Source organism: Homarus americanus, unplaced genomic scaffold (genome assembly GCF_018991925.1).
Source record: "Homarus americanus isolate GMGI-L3 unplaced genomic scaffold, GMGI_Hamer_2.0 scaffold24260, whole genome shotgun sequence".
In the NCBI taxonomy this organism is placed as follows: Eukaryota; Metazoa; Arthropoda; class Malacostraca; order Decapoda; family Nephropidae; genus Homarus; species Homarus americanus.
The window spans coordinates 10627925-10647465 of record NW_024721079.1 but is presented as its reverse complement, the minus strand read 5'-3'; the positions used below and the strand labels follow the sequence as shown (position 1 = coordinate 10647465).

The following is a 19541-nucleotide window of genomic DNA, read 5'->3' as shown; positions in this document are numbered from 1 at the left end:
AAATAATAGTAATATTTATCAAAGCACTGTTGACAAATTATCAATATTTTCTGACTAAATGAGATATATTCTTAACAATGGAATGTTAATAAAACTCTAGCTGAAATACCTTTTAGGGGATATAAGTTAACATACTGTACATGTGTTTTAAAGGATAAAACACATTTCTTAATTACGATAATTTAACTGAAGAATGGAAAATAATTATGATCACCTGAAGATTAGACACCCCAGCTCATTTCACCCGAATATTAACCATCCTAACACTAACCTAATATAACCTTCTCTCACATAACTAAGCGTAACCCAATGTAACTTAACTTGCCTACAGTAGCCTAATCTAACCGAGGGGGTTAATCTTCAGGTGAACTGATTAGTTTCATGTCTCTTCTCTCTCCCTTGTAACAGAACCCACCAGGATGACGCCTACTATGAGAACCTTGTTCATTCTCTCAACGGGTGAGTGACCTGTTGTGAGTGACCTGTTGGTGTGACCTGTTGTGAGTGACCTACCCTGAGTGACCTGTAGTGAGTAATCTGTTGTATGTGACCTGTTGAGTATGATCTGTCCTGAATGACCTATTGTGGATGACCTGTCCTGAGTGAATCTGTTCTGTATGACCTGTCCTGAATGACCTGTTCTGTATGACCTGTCCTGAATGACCTGCTTTATATGACCTGTCCAGACTGACCTGTTGTTATGACCAGCCCTGAGTGACCTGTTGTGTTTGATCTGTTCTGAGTGACCTGCTATGTATGGACTGTCGTTAGTGACCTGTTGTGTATGAAGTGTCCTGAGTGACCTGTTGTACTGTATATGACCAGCCCTGAGTGACCTGTTCTGTATGACCTGTCCTGAGTGACCTGTTCTGTATGATCTGTCCTGACTGACCTGTTGTATATGAACAGCCCTGAATAACCTGTTCTGTTTGACTTGTCCTGAATGACCCGTTGTGTGTGACCTGCCTTGAGCGACTTGTTGCAGAAGACACTACTCACCTCTCGTTCCGTCTCTCCTCTTCACCCTACAGGTTCCTCTTCCCCGGGGGCGGTGTGTCCATTACCAACACTAGTGGCTACGGTGCCGCGGGTCAGAAGATATATGACCTAGTGAGTATTTCTTTACCAACCTCTCTCTCTCTCTCTCTCTCTCTCTCTCTCTCTCTCTCTCTCTCTCTCTCTCTCTCTCTCTCTCTCTCTCTCGTCTTAAGGCTACAGTATACCAGAATATTTGTCTGAGTGTTCCTGCAGGCTATCATCAATAAAAGGTACTGTACTATGAAGAGTATTAGTGGATGTATGGTGACAATGAGACAGTTTCTTGCTGGATATGAGCCCCTGATGTCCATCCACCCTGCGGCTTCGTTCAGCATCAGAGACTAAGACGCTATACTCTACGAATGGAAGGAATTTATTGTCGATTGTTCACTTATTTCACCTGTTGAGAAAAATGAATGCTGGTTTACCTGAATTTGATAATATTTTGGCATGAACGTTGTGGGTGTGAGTCGTGTGCCCTCCAAGTTTGCTGTTTGTTTCTTGGTTATCATTCAAACCCCCAAAAAGTAGGTTTCATCGCAATCAGTCCATCTCTTTCCCAGATAATTATTAAGTCTATTTAGGTGATTAAGTGTGAATTGTTCAGGTTAGATTAGGTTAGGTTAGGTTAGGTTAGGTTAAGAAGCAGCTCATCCCCTTGTGTTTGCTTATCATTCTTCTGGTACTGGAGACCGACTCAAAGAAACTAACACACCTCCTTAGGTAAAAGAGCTCAACTCGAAGGGAATCTACGTGCCACTGTGGGGGACCTGTCTGGGTTTCGAGATGTTGACCTACCTGGGAGCCAATTACGTCAACTTACTAACCGCCTGCAACGCTAACAACAAGGCTGACCCCCTCAACCTGCAGGACGGTACGTGACGACACACACCTTTGGAACTACGGCAATGGTATAATAGTTTCGTGTTCTGATCAACAAACTTGTTACCTTCACGACAATTTGGGAATACTGTATTGTTTCACAGGTAACAATGAACTACCTAAAGATATGATGTCGCTTCTTATTTTACCTGATAATTAATTACCTTATGTAAACCAAACCTAACCTAATTTAACCTAACTTAACCTGACATAACATAACATAACGTAACCTAACCTAACATAACCTAACCTAACCTAATCTTCACGCACCTGAACTCACCTGACAGGTTACCTAGACTCAAGAATCTTCAGCCAATTGCCAGAGGACAGCGTCAACTCACTTAGGACCCTCAACGTCACCGTCAACTTCCACCATCATTGTATCACCCCCGAGGTAAGAGACTCTGTAGAGCAGGGGTGGCCAACCCGTCGATCGCATGACAGTTAAACTTAATGACCAGCTGCCATACAAAAATTATATTAAAATTTTGCTCATAATCATTATGGATATTATTTGTGTTTAGATTCTTTCTGGGAATAGATTATCATTATGGACACATCAGAACGATACATATAGAAAAACTTCGACTGTGCCATGCTGTATATGGCGGAACCTGATAGGAAGTGTTTGCGTTCATACGATCAGGTGTTGGCTGGTTCCTGGTGACGAAACTGATCAGCAAGTTGTCATCAGTTGCAGGCTTAAGCTAAGCATGTATTTGCTTTTATAAGTTTACAAATACACGTTAAACCTTGTATTAATGAATTTGGTAATGAAAAAGTCGACTCAGTATTGAAGAGTCTTGTCAAAAGTAAAGAGAGAGAATCATATTTGGCAACCTTGCCCAGCGAGCCTACACACTTGTCACCAACAATGCAGTGATTTTCAGTCATCTGCAATACTTGGAATTGTGAGGTGCTGTCTCTAGTTATGGAAAAGTCTTGGGTGATTACGAGAATTACTGACTCTTTAGCTTAGCAACAGTTCTCGCCGCAACCCTAGAGTAGTCAGAACTGTTCACGCTAGCCGGCGACAATTTCTTAGGACAAAAAAGAAGTTAAAAACGTTACGCTGTTACGGTTATTAATTCTCATATTCAAGTAGGAAAAGTAGTGGAAAAAGTAATTCTCGTATTCACGTCGGACCTTTTATTTTCAAAATACATGTTATTGGCCACCAACTGAACCAAAATTGAGTTCTGGACCAAGTTCTAAAAAGACTAAATATACCATTTTCACAATGAATGTGAAGAAGAATATTTTTTACCATGAATAATTTGAAGTGTGTGTGTCTGTCTGATCTGCCCTGCGTCTCCAGCTCTATCTAAGAAAGGAAATCTTTAAAGGCATTCCAAAAGTTTTCACAAGAATTATGATAATGATTTCCCACCCAAAGTGACCTACGAAAGAGGAAAGTTCATGAACTGAAATCACAGCTTACTGCACAACGAACTCTATTTACCGGCGCGAGCTAAAAATCAAAGGTAGCAACCACTGCATCATTCAGGGTGAGTCGAGTACTTACAAAGCATAAAAAAAAATCATTTCAAGATGAAGAAATATTTAAAGAGGCCGTTTTAGAAGCAGCAGATTCGTTGTTTCAAAATTTCAAGAATAAGTCTGAGATACTGTCTTCTAATAAGGCTGTTCAGTTATCAAGAAAAACTGTCATGAGGCGCTGTGACTGAGGATTTGGGTGAACAACTGAAAAAAAGACATACGTGAGTGTGTGTTGTTTTCATTACAATAGGATGAGTCTACTGATGTGGTCGATGCATCACAATTATGCAAATGCATAATGCAATCATTAGAATGGTGTTTAAAGACATGAGTACCAAAGAGGAACTGATGAAAATTTTACCATTAAAAGGAAAAACTCGGGATGAAGATATATTTCAGACAGTGATTTTGTTAGTAGTACACAGTTGCCAGTGAGTAAGCTCGTATCTATAACAACTGATGGAGCACCTGCAATGGTTGGCCGAATCAGTGGGTTCATTGCCCTGTGCAGGAGTGATGATAGATTTCCTAACTTCTTTTTTGGCCTCGAAAGTTTGGCCTTCTGATCACAACGAAGTGTGGCTGTTAGATTTAGCTTTTTTAGTTGACATGACTGCTATGCTGTTAAATTTAGATCTGCTTGGGAAAGATAAAACTATAGTTGACATGATTAATGGTGTTACGGCTTTCAAGCAAAACTAAAACTACTTTCTTCGCAGCTGCAGCAACACCAACTACGAAACTTTATAAATATGATGTCTAGGTATAACATCGACATAGCAGCCATTAGTGAGTACTGGCTCCCAGACGAGGGTCAACTCACAGAACGGGGTCCGGCTAAATCTTCTTCTGGAAGAGTAAACCTGCTACGGAGAGGAATGCATTTACGGAGTTGGCTTTGCCATTCGCCATTCCATCCTACATAGGCTAACTGAAATGCCTGTTGCGATCAACAAGCGCCTCATGGCGCTCCGAGTTCCACTGAATCACTCACGTCATGCCTTCTTCATCAGTCCATATGCTCTAACACTGGGTGCGGAGGATGACATCAAGGAGGCCTTTTATGCGGACCTCGACAGCGTGCTAACCTCTATTCCCAGAGAAGATAAGGTTGTGATGCTTGGTGGCTTCAATGCCCGAGTTGGCACAGATGCTGACATATGGCAGGGAACCATAGGGAAAAACAGAGTAGACAAGTGTAATCCCAACAGCCTACTCCTCCTCAGCAAGTGTGCCGCACACAACTTCACTATCATTAATACCTTGTTTAGGCAGGCCGACAAGTTCATGTGATCTTGGCAACACCCACGATCCAAACATTGGCATTTCATTGACTACATCATTGTTAGAGAAAGAGATTACTGAGATGTCCTCATCACCCGAGCCATGCATGGCTCAGACCACTGTGACACTTATCATCGGCTCATTAAAGTCAAACTCTCCCTTCGTGTCAACCCATAACGGCAAAGGAAACAAGCCTCTTGAAGAGGGTTTAACACCAAGTGACTGGAGGATCCAACGCTGGCACATGCTTTCTGAGAGAAGCTCAATGAAGAGCTGATAAACAGCCCAACTACAAACATCCATAATACCAGAGCCGAATGGGGTCCTATCAAAGCTGTCATCATAAAAACCAGCAAGGAGACTTTCGGCCAAATCAAAAGAAAACACCAGGATTGATTTGATGAAAATGACCCGGAAATTGAAGTACTTATCAATAGTACACGTGCTGCTCTCACTGACTAGTAGAACAACCCTCAGTCTCAGGCCAAATCTGATACCTTCCACGAGATGAAAATGGCGGTCCAGGGCGAACTTCGCAAACTAATGAATGAATGGTTGGAAAATACTGTCGAGGGTTTAGATGTTAACGCCCTCGGGTTCTCTTAAAGATTATTGTCAGGTGGAACACTCTCACTTTCATCAAGGATAGTGAACAAGATTATTGATATTTGTAAAAAAAATCGTTTATTTACAAGTATTTACATTGATCATCGGTATGATAACAGTACAGAGCAACATAGGTGGTATGGAGGTGCCGGACCGCCGGTCAGAACAAATGTCGAGAGTGTAGACACTACAGTAGATGTGAAAGATAGGGTCTTGGAAGGCAACACGGTAAATATGTGTCTTCTCATCAACAAAGGCACAGGAGTATCCTCTTAACCGGCACAGGTACTTGATAATGGACCCGAGAGGAACAGCACAGAGGCTAGGGCTGACAGTATCCTAGCTGGCGTGCTGACATCGAAGGCTAGGAGTGCAGCAGTTTACACCAACGTGACCATGAATATAAAAACTGCAACAATAGAGTACATTTAGAATATTGTCTAATTATTTTAGTGGTAACGGTTAACATGCTATTATATTTGCACAATTCATACTCACTAAGTTGTACATATATTGTAATTAACAAACCGATTACACAAAACACCCTTAAAACACAAATAAAACCATTGAAACAATAAACCAAAAACGATAATAAATAATATGGAATACTCACGGGTAGCAGACGACCAACTGGGTCAGAGGAAGGGAGCCAAGTGACCAGCCGTACGGTTACACCCCGCACTATGACTCGGTTCGGACTACCCATGAGCAACACCTGCTTCAGACACAGAGAACAAACCCAACACTGAACAACACTGTTCCAACAATCATTGGACGGGAATATAAACCAAACCTCTCGCAAATTTAACCTGTGAAATGCAAAAATTTGCGGATCAACACAAGATGCGTGAATTTTTCAATTCCGCTAAAACAATATATGGCCCAACTTCTCATGGTGTTGCTCCCCTCCTTTCATCCGATGGTAACTCCCAAATTAAAGATGAAGGAAGCATCAGTCAGCAATGGAAAGAGCACTACCATTCGCTGCCCAACCGAAACACCGATGTGGATGTCCTGACTAACCAGCAAGTTCCTCAGCACCCAGAGCTGACCCACCTCAGCTATGCCCCATCCCTGGATGAGGTAGCTACTGCCATCAAGCAGATGAAAAATAGCAAAGCCATAGGGCCTGATGGAATCCTGGCCCAGGTTTTTTTTTTTTTTACGGGAATTATCTCACCCGGGCACAGGTCAAACGACCCACATCGGGGCCTGGGGGGGGGGGGGGGCGAAAAAAGAACAGAACGAAATTGAAAATAGAGAAGAAAAAGGTTATATTGTGTTAATCTACACCACGAAGATGCCGGAAAACCAGCTTTTTAAAGTGAGACAACTTGTATAAGTATGGAAACACAGAAGAAGGCAGAGCATTCCACAGTTTGGCTGTGTGAGGAAAGAAGGAGGTACTATAACGGGTTATTCTCGTGTGACCGACATCCACAGAGAAACGGTGGGCACCGCGGGCAAGACGTGTGCTACGAGCCACGGCCTTGCCGGCGGTACACAGGATGCCAAATCCACCGAACATTGCCCGTTAAAGTACCTGTAAAAGAGAGAGAGTGAAGCAACTTTGCGGCGAAGAGAAAGGGAAAAGAAATTTTCGACTAAAGGAGGAGAGTTAATAAGATGAAATGCCTTTGATTCCACCCATCTTATAGTTGGACAGAAGAAGAGCCACCCCAGATATATATACTTGGAGCAACTGCTCAGGAGTGAAGTAGCTACGGCATCTGTACAGCATTCCCAACTTTCGGGAGGCAGCTTTAGTTATACTAAGGATGTGTGATTTCCAGGACATATTGGAGGAAATGGTGAGGCCTAACATATTTATTTCAGAATTTGTTATTGGTAAATATTGAGTTTTATTACTATTGAACTTAACCAAGTTTCTACCTCCCCATTCAGAGATGCTGCACAGATCCGCATTGATAGAAGTAATGAAATCAGTTCTAGAAACAGATCTAGTTTGAGAGTTAGGAGGAAGGGGAAAATGTGAAGAAGAGTGAAGAGTAGAATCATCAGCGTCAGAATGGATAGAATTAGTTGTAGTGTGAAGTAAATCATTGATAAAAAGAAGGAAGAGAGTAGGTGAAAGAACAGAACTCTGTGGGACACCACTACTGGTAGAGAAAGAGATAGAGATCGATCCCTCGACAACAACTGCCATGGATCGGTTCTCAAGGAAGCTAGAGATGAGAAAACAAAGTGGGAGAGAGAAACCAAAAGAGGGAAGTTTAGAGAGCAAAAACTTGTACCATACCCTGTCAAATGCTTTGGAGATGTTGAGGACCACGACGAAATTTTCCCCATAATCCCAAAGAGAGCATGACCACAGATGGGTGCAGTAGGAGAGCAGATCACCAGTCGATCTCGCCTGGCGAAAGCCATACTGGTGATCCGACAAAAGAGAAAGGGCGTTGAAGGTGACTGAGAAAATGGGAGTTCAAGATAGTTTCAAAATCTTAGAGAGGGATGAAGTTAGGGCAATGGGGCGATAGTTAGAGGGATTAGAATGGTCACCCGTCTTCGGGATGGGGTGAACCATAGTTGACGTTTAGAGGGGGGTGGGAGAGGTGGTCGTGCCCACTTTGATTTAATAGAAATAAGGTTGTGATCAGAAGACCGATTCAGTATGAATAGTGTGAGGGGTTAGAAGTAGATAAATCAGAAAGTCCTCTGATTACCAACCGTCTCCATTCTCTCCTGGAGAAAAGGAGCAAATCGCCCAAGATCTTAAAGAAACCTAGATTGTCAATATTTATAAGAACAAAGGAGACCTGTCAGACTGTGACAACTACCGCTGAATCTCAGACTTCTTCTTGAGGTGAAAAACTTCCTCACAGAATCCCAATGTGACTTTACACCATCACGTAGCACCACTGACACGATCTTTGCTGCCCGCCAGATACAGGAAGCCCTCTGGAGTAACCCCAGTCATTTTGGCTGCCCACCAAAATTCATTGCCATTGTAAGGTAACTCCATGATGGCATGAACGGCAGTGTCCTGCACAATGGCACCCAGTCTGAGTTCTTCCCAATCCAAACGGGGGTAAACTCAGGATGTGTAGTGGCACCAACTCTCTCATCCATTTTCTTGGCTGCCTTCCTTCCTTACTCGTGCCAGTGCCAATTTAGCCGGTGGGTAGATATCCACTACCGGATGAAGGGTCTTTTCAACATCGTTCATACTGAATGCGACTTACAGGAAATCGTGAACTCCTACGCAGATGCGTATGAACACTTCGGCCTTGAGGTGAATGCACGTAAGACTCAGATTCTCTCTCAGCCTGCCCCTGGTTCAACCATACATCCACCACTCTTCCAAGCTATCAGGACTTATCGTAGCGCTTGGAGGAGCACCACACGAGAAGGTGTCAATACTTTCGACTTAGCTCGACTGCATACCGAGTCACACGTGCGCCAGCGCCGGTAAGACGCTGCCTTCCACACGTGCAACGGCCTCTCGAGTCACCTCGGAGCTCACCAACGAAGTTGACATCCTTAACAGCTGGATGATCGTCATACTTGATTCCGAATGACAGCAAAGTTGCAGTAAGTAGAAGTATAATAATAATAATAATAATAATAATAATAATAATAATAATAATAATAATAATAATAATAATAATAATAATAATAATAATAATAATAATAATAATAATAATAATAATAATAATAATAATAATAATAATAATAATAGTAATTTATTAACTGTTTATTGAAAGAGCGTGGCAGCTAGAAGGCTGAAAATATATAGTTACTTAATGAGGGAATGGGTCACTTGATTGACAAATATTATACAAGTAACATAAGTGATACAAATATGATACTTAACAACTAGATGTGGGAGGAGGTTATACTCCAGGGCATTTCAACATAGTGACAGTGCAAAAAGGTAAGATTGGCTGGGAGTGAACCACACTGGTTGATTACGAGTTGTTGGCAAGTTGTACAATAGTTGGGACTAGACTGTTCTTATAGTAACCAGTACGTGTTTGTATGGGCTGAATGCGGTTGTGGTGGCGAACAGTAATTCGCGGACGAGGGATTTCGGGTGGAAGTAGGAGCCGGTTTCCGGGAGGGTGCAGAAGCTTCTCACCAAATTTACAGATGAGATCATGGTGATAATCAGTGAAAGCCGAGAGGATCAGTGTGTTGAGCGCTTCCTGATATGTGGAGTAGTGGAGATAATAATCTTGCATGCCCTCTTCTGCACTTTTTCTAGGGGTTTCCGTTGTGTGGCATTTAGGGAGGAAGACCAGGCAGGGGAGGCATAAGTGAGTTTGGGAAATATGAATGTTGATTAAACACTGAGGAGCTCGGGTGCAGGAACTCCAAGAGACTTGAGTCGGCGGAGGAGGTAGGGACGAAAACTGGAGGATTTGACAACTGTACTGACGTGTGTTCTCCAATTTAGTTTGTTATCTGCAGTGACGCCGAGGAGCTTAGTGGAGTTCACAGCCTCGAGTGTGTTGGGGCCCAAAGTAATGGAGGGAGGTGGGGCAAGGTCGGAGGAGAGGTTGATGTGCATAGCCATGGTCTTGGTTTGGTTGATAGTGACATGGTTGTCGGTGGTCCAATTTTGGAAACTGTTTAATATATCCTGGAGGGCGGTAGAGTCGGTAGCCGAGTTGTTTACTCTGATCCAACTGGTGGAGTCGTCGACATATTTCCAGCATACGGCTTGGCGTACGGCTTGGCATCGGCCACTAAGGAAGTCTGTAAGCCATGGTATAAGACTTCTTCGAAACCCCTAGGTCGATAGCTTTGTTGATGATTAAATTGTGGTCGACTAGGTCGAATGCTTTGGTAAAGTCAATGAAGGCGACAGCCACAGACGTCTTTCGTTTTTCCAGATGGCAGTGTGTGTAGTCGAGAAAGGTGACAAGGCAGTGAGTGGTAGAGGAAGTTTTCATATTGCCAAATTGCAGATTAAGCTGGGTGTTGGAATGATAGCAATGGGCCGTAGTTCATTTAAGGATTGTGGGGCTCGTTGACTTGGGTCAAGCCGGGGAGCGTCTACCAAATAGTTGAGAAATGGTTGTTTGATTGCTCAGCTGCGTTACCGTTAGTGAGATGGCTAAGGAAAGGGGAGGGGGTGTGTCTTATTGTTTAGTCCACAGAGGTCCATAAGCTTACCATACCACTGACTGATGGTTGTCTGCTTCAGGTGTTGGAACTATATTTGGGTAGTGGGACTTCTTTGCAGTGCTTATTTCACAGATGATTTGGTTGCGAAGGGACCTGCAGCGGTTGTGGTCAATGAGATAACGCTGTCTCTCTGCTGCATAAGTCTTTCTATCCGAGCTGTGTGTGTGTGTGTGTGTGTGTGTGTGTGTGTGTGTCAGAAAAAGAGATCGCCGAGATGTCCGCATCACCCGTGCCATGCGTGGCTCAGACCACTGTGACACTAATCAACGGCTCGTCAGGGCCAAGCTCTCACTTCACGTCGCCCCAAACCGGCGAAGGCAACAAGCCTCCAGAAGAGGCTTTAACACTAAGCGTCTGGAAGATCCAGCGGTAGCACATACTTTCAGAGACAGCTCGAACATGGGCTGAAAAACAACCCAACAGCAAACAACGCAAATCCCAGTGCAGAATGAGATATTCTCAACACTATCATGACAAAAACCTGCAGAGAGACCCTCGGCCAGATCTAAAGAATACACCAGGACTGGTTTGATGAAAATGACCCGGTAATCATTGTACACATCGATGATGAACGTGCTACTTTAACTGACTGGCAGAACAATCCTCAGTCTAGGACCAAAGCTGATACCTTCCGCAAAATGAAAGTGGCGGCCCTGTGTGAACTTCGTAATATAAAGAACGACTGGTTTAAAAATAAAGCATGTAAAACACCAAAATTTGCAGATCAGCACAAATGCGAGAATTTTTCAATGGCACTAAAACATTTTATGGGCCAATCCCTCGTGGCACAGCCTCTGCTCATCCGACAGTAACTCCATATTTAAAGACGATGAAGGCCTGCTTCACTGCTCAACTAAAACACTGATGTAGATGTCCTGATTACACAGCAGGTCCCTCAGCATCCAGAGCTGACCCACCTCAGCTATCCTCCATCCTTGGATGAGGTAGCTACTGCCATCAAACAGACGAAAAATAACAAAGCCTCAGGGCCTGATGGAATCCCAGCCGAGGTGTATAAAGCAGGGGGACCTCTGCTTACAAGCCGTCACCACTCTCTCCTGGAGAATATATGGGAAAGGGAGGAAATCCCCCAAGCTCTTAAAGACACCTCTATCATCAATATTTTTTCAGAACAAAGGAGACCGGTCAGACTGTGGCAACTAATGCGGGATCTCGCTGCTCTCTGTAGCTGGCGAGATTATCGCCCGAGTCCTCCTAAACAGAATTCTTCCTGAGGCGGAAAACTTCCTTCCAGAATCTCAATGTGGCTTTAGACCATCACGTGGCACCACTTACATGATCTTTGCTGCCCGCCAGATACAGGCAAGTGCAGAGAACACTGTCGTGACCTGTACATGGCTTTCATCGACCTAACCAAGGCCTTCGACATGTGTCAACAGGGAAGCCCTCTGGTGGATCCTCAGCCGTTTTGGCTGCCTACCAGAATCCATCGCCATTATGAGGCAACGCCACGATGGCATGAACGGCAGTGTCGTGCACAAGGGCACACAGTCTGAGTTCTTCCCCATCCAAACAGGGGTTAAACAAGGGTGTGTACTGGCACCAACTCTCTTTTCCATTTTCTTGGCTGCCTTCCTTACTTGTGCCAGTGCCAATTTAGCCGGCGGGGTGAACATCGAGTACCGGGTGAAGGGGGGTCTTTTCAACATAAGTCGACTCCAGGCAACAACAAAGGTGTTGGCAGCTTCTATTACTGAACTTCAGTATGCAGACAATGTCGCCCTTGTTGCTCACACCGTAAACGACCTACAGGAGATCCTAAACACCTAAACAGATGCGTATGCACACTTCGGCCTTGAGGTGAATGTACACAAGACTCAGCTTCTATTTCAACCTGCCCCTGGTTCAAACACGCCTCCACCATCCGTCTAGCTCAGGGGTCACCAAACTTTTTTCACAGTGGGCCGGATAACTGAAAGAATGATGAGCGCGGGCCGCATAATCATTCTGTTCAATACTTGCAAGCCAGAACGAAAGCTCTGGTAACGTCAGAGCGTAGGTGGAGCTACCACGAGCCGGGGAAGGTCTTGGGACCCGGCCCGTGGGCCGTAGTTTGGTGACCCCTGGTCTAGCTTAACAGTAATACCCTCTCTAATGTTACCCACTTTCGGTATCTCGGCTCCCACCTGTCCACCACCACAGACATCGATGAAGAGATTCAGCATCAGATTAGATGTGCATCTCAAGCCTTTGCCAGACTTCGAAACCGTGTCTTCAGTTGTAGGGAGCTGAAATAATCTAAATTGCTGCACGTATATCGAGCAGTGGTCCTTCACTCCCTGCTATATGGCAGTGAGACATGGGTCACATAAATAAGGCACCTCAAGGCATTTGAAAACTTTCACCAACGTAGTCTACGTTCCATCCTCCGAGTTCGCTGGGAAGACAAGGGAACAAATGCCAGTATTCTTGCTGACACCAACTGTAGAAGCACCGAGGCTACCATTATCCATAAACAACTATGCTGGATTGGCCATGTTACCCGCATGGACGACAGTAGACTGCCAAAGCAGTTACTTTACAGTCACCTAACGAATAGTAAACACAACGCCGGCGCTCAATTTAAATGGTATAAGGATTGTCTTAAGACAAACCTGAAACAGTGCCAAATTGACCCCCTCACATGGGAGTCGAGTACTCCACATCGTAACGCTTGGAAGAGCACCACGCGAGAAGGTGACAATACTTTCGAGTTAGTCCGACTGCAAACCGGGGCAAACAAGCGCCAACGCCGGAAAGATGCTGCCACCGCGCCCCCCCCCTCCTCCCGCACTAGATGCAGCCCTCCACATGTGCAATGAATGTGAACGACTCTGCCGGTCCCGTATCGGCCTCTTTAATCACCTTAAAACTCACCAGCCTAGGCGACAGCCCTAATAACTCGTATCATTGTATCATGGCTGAATGATCGTCATACTCGATTCAGAGTGACTGCAAAGTAGTATTAGTAGTAGTAGTGTGTGTGTGTGTGTGTGTGTGTGTGTGTGTGTATGTGTGTGTGTGTGTGTGTTTATGTGTGTGAGTTTTAAACTCCGACCCACATAAGCTCATAGATAAAGATATCACAATAAAATACAGAATTTCCCATAATATCTTACGTTTCGTGGGAAGTGGAGGTTCCAAGTGTTCCCTGAAGAATGCAGTGATGGGTAGGGAAACACCGGGTAACACTGACGTCCGTTTATTAAAGGATAGGAGAAATACAAGTGGTGACTTGCGTGTGCCATGCACGGCCCACGAAGTCAGACTGAGACTGCCTTGCCATATGGCAGCCTCGGGGCAATGTTGCCACATAACACGTGCAGTGTTGCCACGTAATTATATACATAGATGCTACTCGGCACAGTAGCATAGATACATAACCTACATCTCCCTCCCCCCTTCACGCTCATAGTCTTTGTCTTAAGCGGATTTCTTAGTCCTAAGTCGCTCCGAGCGTCGAGGTGCACTGTGGGGCGGATCCTCGTGAGGTGTAGGGGACTCGTCCTCGGTCAGGGGGCCAGCAGCAGGGGGTGGGACTGGCCGGAGGAAGAGGCGGTTCCTCCACCAGACACGGCCGCTCGGCATCCTGACCTTGTAGTCCCGCGACCGGTCGACGCCCATCACTATGCCCACCTTGTCCCAACGTGTCGTCGTCGGGTCCTGGATGCGGACAAGGGCACCAATCTCCAGTGGCTGAAGAAGGCGGGCACGGTCGTTATACAGAGCCTTGGCGTCCTAGGCACGTGAAGCGGCGCGGCGGTCGCAGCTCTCGGCTCTGGTCTGCCACTCCTTCGCAAAGGCCTTGACGTGTGCAGGAACGCAAGAGCGGAGAGGGTGACCATACAGGATCTGGGCAGGGGAGCGTCCTGTGTGGGTGGGAGTATTATGTAACTCCAGGAGTCCTTTGTCAAACGCCTCACAGTCTATGTTGCCTGAAGGGGCCACCTTGAGGATGGGGTGCTTGACTGTCTTGACCGCAGCCTCAGCATGGCCGTTTGACTGTGGGTAGTGGGGTGTTGACACGATGTGGTGGACTCCCCAACGCTCCAGGAATCCTGTGAAGTCCCGGCTGGTGAACTGTGGCCCACCGTCCGTCCGCAGACGTACGGGAACGCCCAGGTCACGAAAGAGGTGCCGGAAGTGGCGAATGGTGGCCGCGGACATCGTGTCCGAGCCACAGATTACCACCACAGGCCAGCCAGAGAGTCGGTCGGCGACAACTAGGAAATGTTTCCCAGCTGTGCTGAAGAAATCAGCCGACATGGACTCGAAGGGCCTGGTGGGTTCGTCGTCGCACAAGAGGGGCTCTTGCTGTTGACTGGGCTGCATGATCTGGCACGGCTCACAGGCACGGACCGTATTGACGATATCCGCGCCAATGCCGGCCAGTACACAGCCTGCCTTGCGCGGCGCTTGGTGGCCTCTGCTCCACGATGGCTGTCGTTTAAGCAGGCCAGAACGCGACGACGGAGAGCTGCAGGGACGACCACACGGGCACCATACAGGACGAGGTCCCCATCTGCGTAGAGATCCTCACGTATCTTCCAATACGGGCGTAGGGCGTTGTGGAGGTCAAAACGGTCGCGAGGGAACCCAGTCCTCACACTCTCCAAGAGCTGAGTGTAGGAGGGGTCGTCGCGTGCCGCGGTCCGTAGTTCCTCAAGGGCCAGATCGCTGTCGGGTGGCGACACTGAGGCCTGGGTGCTGGCGAGGGACTGTACGGCCTGCAAAGTGACGATGTTGCTGACGGAGAAACCGGCCTCGGTGCTGAGCGGGAGAGGGCATCCGGGATGCACAACTCCTTACCTGCGCGCCAAGCCGCGGTGAAGACGAAGGCCAAAATCTTCTCCTTCAGGCGCTGAAGGCGGGCATTCTCGATGGAGTCCAGCGAATAGTGATTAAGAATGGGGACCAAGGGCCTGTGGTCTGTGATGAGGTCGAAGTGCTGTAGGCCAATCAAGTAAAATTTGATCTTCGATAAGGCCCATACCGCTGCCAGCAGCTCCAGCTCGATGGTAGCGTAGCGAGACTCAGCATCGGTGAGGAAGCGAGAGCCACACTGTACGAGCTGGTGCTTTCCTCCACCGTGATCCTGGAGAAGGGCGTAACCAACCCCGTACAGGCGCGAGGCGTCTGTCTGGAGGACGGTGGGGAGCGCTGGGTCGAAAGTAGCGAGGATAGGTGGACTTGACAGGGCCTCCTTCACCTTATGAAAGGCGAGGTCGTGGTCAGGGGTCCACGTGAAAGTCCTCTTGGGGCTCATCAGGGGCGGAGAGGCCCGGCAGCGGCGGAGACGTCAGGAGAAAATTCTGCCAGCTGGTTCACCAGGCCCATGAAAGACCTGAGATCCGTAAGGTTGGCAGGTTTTGCAAAGTCCGCTATGGCGCGAACTTTCTCCGGGTCCGCAGCAATGCCATCCCTTGAGAGTCGGTAGCCGCAGAAAGACACTGCAGGTGCGGCCAAGACGAACTTCTCGGCATTCAGAGTGATGCCGTGCGTCCTACACCTGGTCAGTACCTCGTCGATGCGGCGAAGATGCGTCAGGTAGTCCTCATCGTAGAGGAGGACGTCATCCACTACCTTCACGCAGTTGGACACGCTTTGAAGTGCCATGTCACCACGGAGACAGAAGGCGTCCCCCGTAGCAGCAAATCCCATAGGGCCACGGCAGTAGCGGAAGCGTCCGTAAGGCGTGATTAAAGTGGTCAGTGGCTGATCCTCCTTCTTCAGTGGGATCTGCCAGTAACCACAGAGGGCGTCCATCGTCGAGAAGTGCCGTACCTTCGGATCCACACTCCGTATAGCTGCAAAAGGTGTGGGTGAAGGGTGGGCGGGACGGGACACCTGGCTGTTAAGCTTGGACAAGTCGGTAGTAATTCGCACACCACCGTTAGTCTTAGCCACAGCGACTAGAGGGTGGCACCCTGGGCCACCATGGAATCCAGTTCCTTCTTGACTGAATCCCTGAAGGCGAGAGGGATCAACCGGGGAGTGTGTATGGCAAACGGTTGGCCATCTTCCCGCAGGTGTATCCTCATAGGTGGACCCGCCATAGCCTTCAGTGGCGCGGTCCGTAGGGCCTCCTTCGTCACCAGCACATCCGAGTACTCCTTCAGGAAGTAGCCCCTTGCGGCTGAAGGAGACGTCTCGCTGTGAAGAGGAAGCAGCCGTGACTTGGGTGGAGGCGGGGCGGGAGTGGACCCAGGTTCTGGGCCGCTCTGTGCGGCAGCACCAGGCGCATCGCTCGGCGATTCACGCACCCTGCTGGCAGTGTACCGAGCAGCTGGGATCTGCTCAGGTAAGTCTCTGGGCACCACGCCTAACTCCTTGCAGTGGTCCCACGACAACAAGGGTGTAGCGAGAGTAGGCTGCACGTCGATCCATCCGTGACACGACCTGTCGCCATAAGTGATCTCCGCTTGAAAGGAGCCCACAGCATCTGGCATCTGGGAACCGTCAGCATTGTAGTACTGCAGCTGCGGCGGTGGTCCCAGGTCGCGTTTGGTGAGGCCCAGTTTCTGGAGGTGCTTCAGGCCTATCACCGTAGTATCAGCGCCGGTGTCCAGTATCACCTCGATGTGACCCAACACATCACCGTGTGTGACGGCGACGCGGATGGTAGGGGAAGGGGTAGCCCTGGGGCGTGTGGTCGATTCCACCCTCCTGATGTGACTCAGCTGCTGCTTGGGGCTGCGTGGGCCATCTGAAGGGGGCTGCAGGCGAACCACCCCGAGGGAAGTGCGCTGCTTTCCTCCTCGTCTCGGGCTTTTGGGCATGGGTTGGCGGCAGCACTTGTCGTAGTGTCCATAGCGACCGCAGGCCTGACACTTACAGCCTCGTGCAGGGCACCTGTCTGTGTTAGACCAGTGGCCCCTATGGTCACATCCACAATACAGGGCGTCGGCGGCCGGGCATGTCTTGGGGCTGTGCTGCTTTCCACAACTGCCACAGGAAGCACTAAGCGGAGGCGTGGAAGAACGTGTGGCAGCCTTCGCGATGTTGGCCGCCTTCTTCCCCTTCTTGTACTGAGAGATTGCTCTCACAGCAGGAGGGGCCCGTAAGGCAGAGGTGGCGGACTTGGTGGCCTCGTATGACCGACATTCAGTCACTACCACCTGGAGTGTGGAGGAAGCGTCCAGGGGGATGAGTCGCTGCACCAACTCTTCCTACCTGACACCTGTCAAGATCCCGTGCTTGATCCAGGCTTCCTCACATTCCCGGCTGTGCGCCTTGCAGACGTCGATCTCCTCTGACAAACTCTTCAAGCGTACAAAAAAGTCGTCAAAGGATTCGTTCTCCGCCTGCTTGCAGCTGGTGAAGGCGCGGCGACGCAAAGCCTCGTTATTCCGCCCTTTAACGTGCTCCTGTAAAAGGTCGAGCACATCTGTCACTGAAGAGGTAGAATCGGGAGGTACTTGCAACATGTGCTCCAAAACTCTCTGGGTCTCCAGCGACAAACACATCCGCAGTTGGATGAGCTGTTTGTTTGGAGGCATGCTGTCAAGGTCCACCATCGTGGAGTAATCTGTCCAACGCCGCCTCCACTCACGAAAAAGCTGAAACGTGACGTCTGGTGAGAGGGCGGGTGGGGGTTGAACAGATGCCTTGGGAGCTGTTGGAGTAGCAAGAGTATCTGGAGGATGCTGGTGTGGTGGAGGAGGGAAGGTACTGGCGCCTTGGTGCGCGATTGAGGGAGGGTGGGTTAGCGCCAGGGTCGCCAATATTGCATCAAAGCACGCCTTTTCCTCCTCTCTTCGTATCTCCTCCCTCTGAAATTCCATCTCTCTGCGTCGCTCGTCCCGGTCGTCCATCCACCTCAGAATTGTGGCAATATCCGTCACTGGAGGTGGAGGGGGAGGTGGTGGGGAGTCGTGTCTCCCATCTTGACGTTGTCCCTTCTTACCGCCCATCTTAGTGTGTGCTTGGACTGCACTGTTTAGTATATAAAGTGGCGCCTCAACAGCTCGAACCACATATATATATGACATAAACAGCGCAGAAATAACGCATAGAGTCCACTGTTCTGTCCGTGAGTGAGTGCGTGCGTGCGTGTGTGTGTGTCTGAGACAGCATATGCACTTCATGGTGGCCTTAATGCCGGTGGCTAGAGACGCCGCGGGGTTGAGAACGTTAGTGCCTCCCCGGATGTCACACGAGAAGGGTGTACGCCTGCGTGCTCCGTGGGTACCACAAATTACAGGCCAATGCTCAACTCTCAGCTCTAGACACACTAATACACTGACACTAACACTGCCACCGTCACTACAACGCACTGTGACGGCGCAACACTGCACGTTGCGGCAAAACACAACACAACACACTATGAGTCGACACGCACATCGCCGGCTAACTGTCCATTGTTCACAGACTTGTAAGTCCACACATCCTACTCACTGCGCCATGGAGGTTCCAAGTGTTCCCTGAAGAATGCAGTGATGGGTAGGGAAACACCGGGTAACACTGAAGTCCATTTATTAAAGGATAGGAGAAATACAAGTGGTGACTTGCGTGTGCCATGCACGGCCCACGAAGTCAGACTGAGACTGCCTTGCCATATGGCAGCCTCGGGGCAATGTTGCTACATAACACGTGCAGTGTTGCCACGTAATTATATACATAGATGCTACTCGGCACAGTAGCTTTTATACAAGGTTGCTACTCGGCACAGTAGCATAGATACATAACCTACAGGAAGCACAACATCTGTCTCCAAGGTCATTTTTACCGTACAGTTAATAAGTAATGGCGTCATACCCACGGCTCTCTTTATTTACGATAATTTGTTCTTGTTCCAGGTTTTCAAATCATCAGGACTGTCAGATGAGTTCAAGTTGCTAGCTACCAGTTGGGACAGTGACGGGCGGGAGTACGTGGCGTTAATGGAACATCAAGACTTGCCCATCTATGGCTCTCAGTTCCACCCAGAGAAGAACCAGTTCGAGTGGAGTACAAGTAAAACACACACAGCTATTCCACACTATCTAAAATCCCTGGAGGTGTCTCAGTCCTTAGCTAATTTCTTCGTCGAGCAAGGTGAGTCTCGACAATAGAGAGAGAAAGACCGACAGAGACAGAAA

General features: G+C 48.0%; 1 protein-coding gene across 1 annotated transcript in view; it reads left to right on the top strand.

Annotated features, from left to right (window-relative positions):
• The window catches only part of LOC121861553 (gamma-glutamyl hydrolase A-like), a 30694-nt gene that overhangs the window by 8990 nt on the left and 2163 nt on the right, over positions 1–19541 (top strand). The window contains exons 3-7 of the mRNA XM_042359423.1: positions 409–459; positions 1032–1110; positions 1762–1912; positions 2208–2314; positions 19260–19497. Coding sequence (XP_042215357.1) covers positions 409–459; positions 1032–1110; positions 1762–1912; positions 2208–2314; positions 19260–19497 — 626 coding nt within the window. The remainder of the gene's footprint in view (positions 1–408; positions 460–1031; positions 1111–1761; positions 1913–2207; positions 2315–19259; positions 19498–19541) is intronic.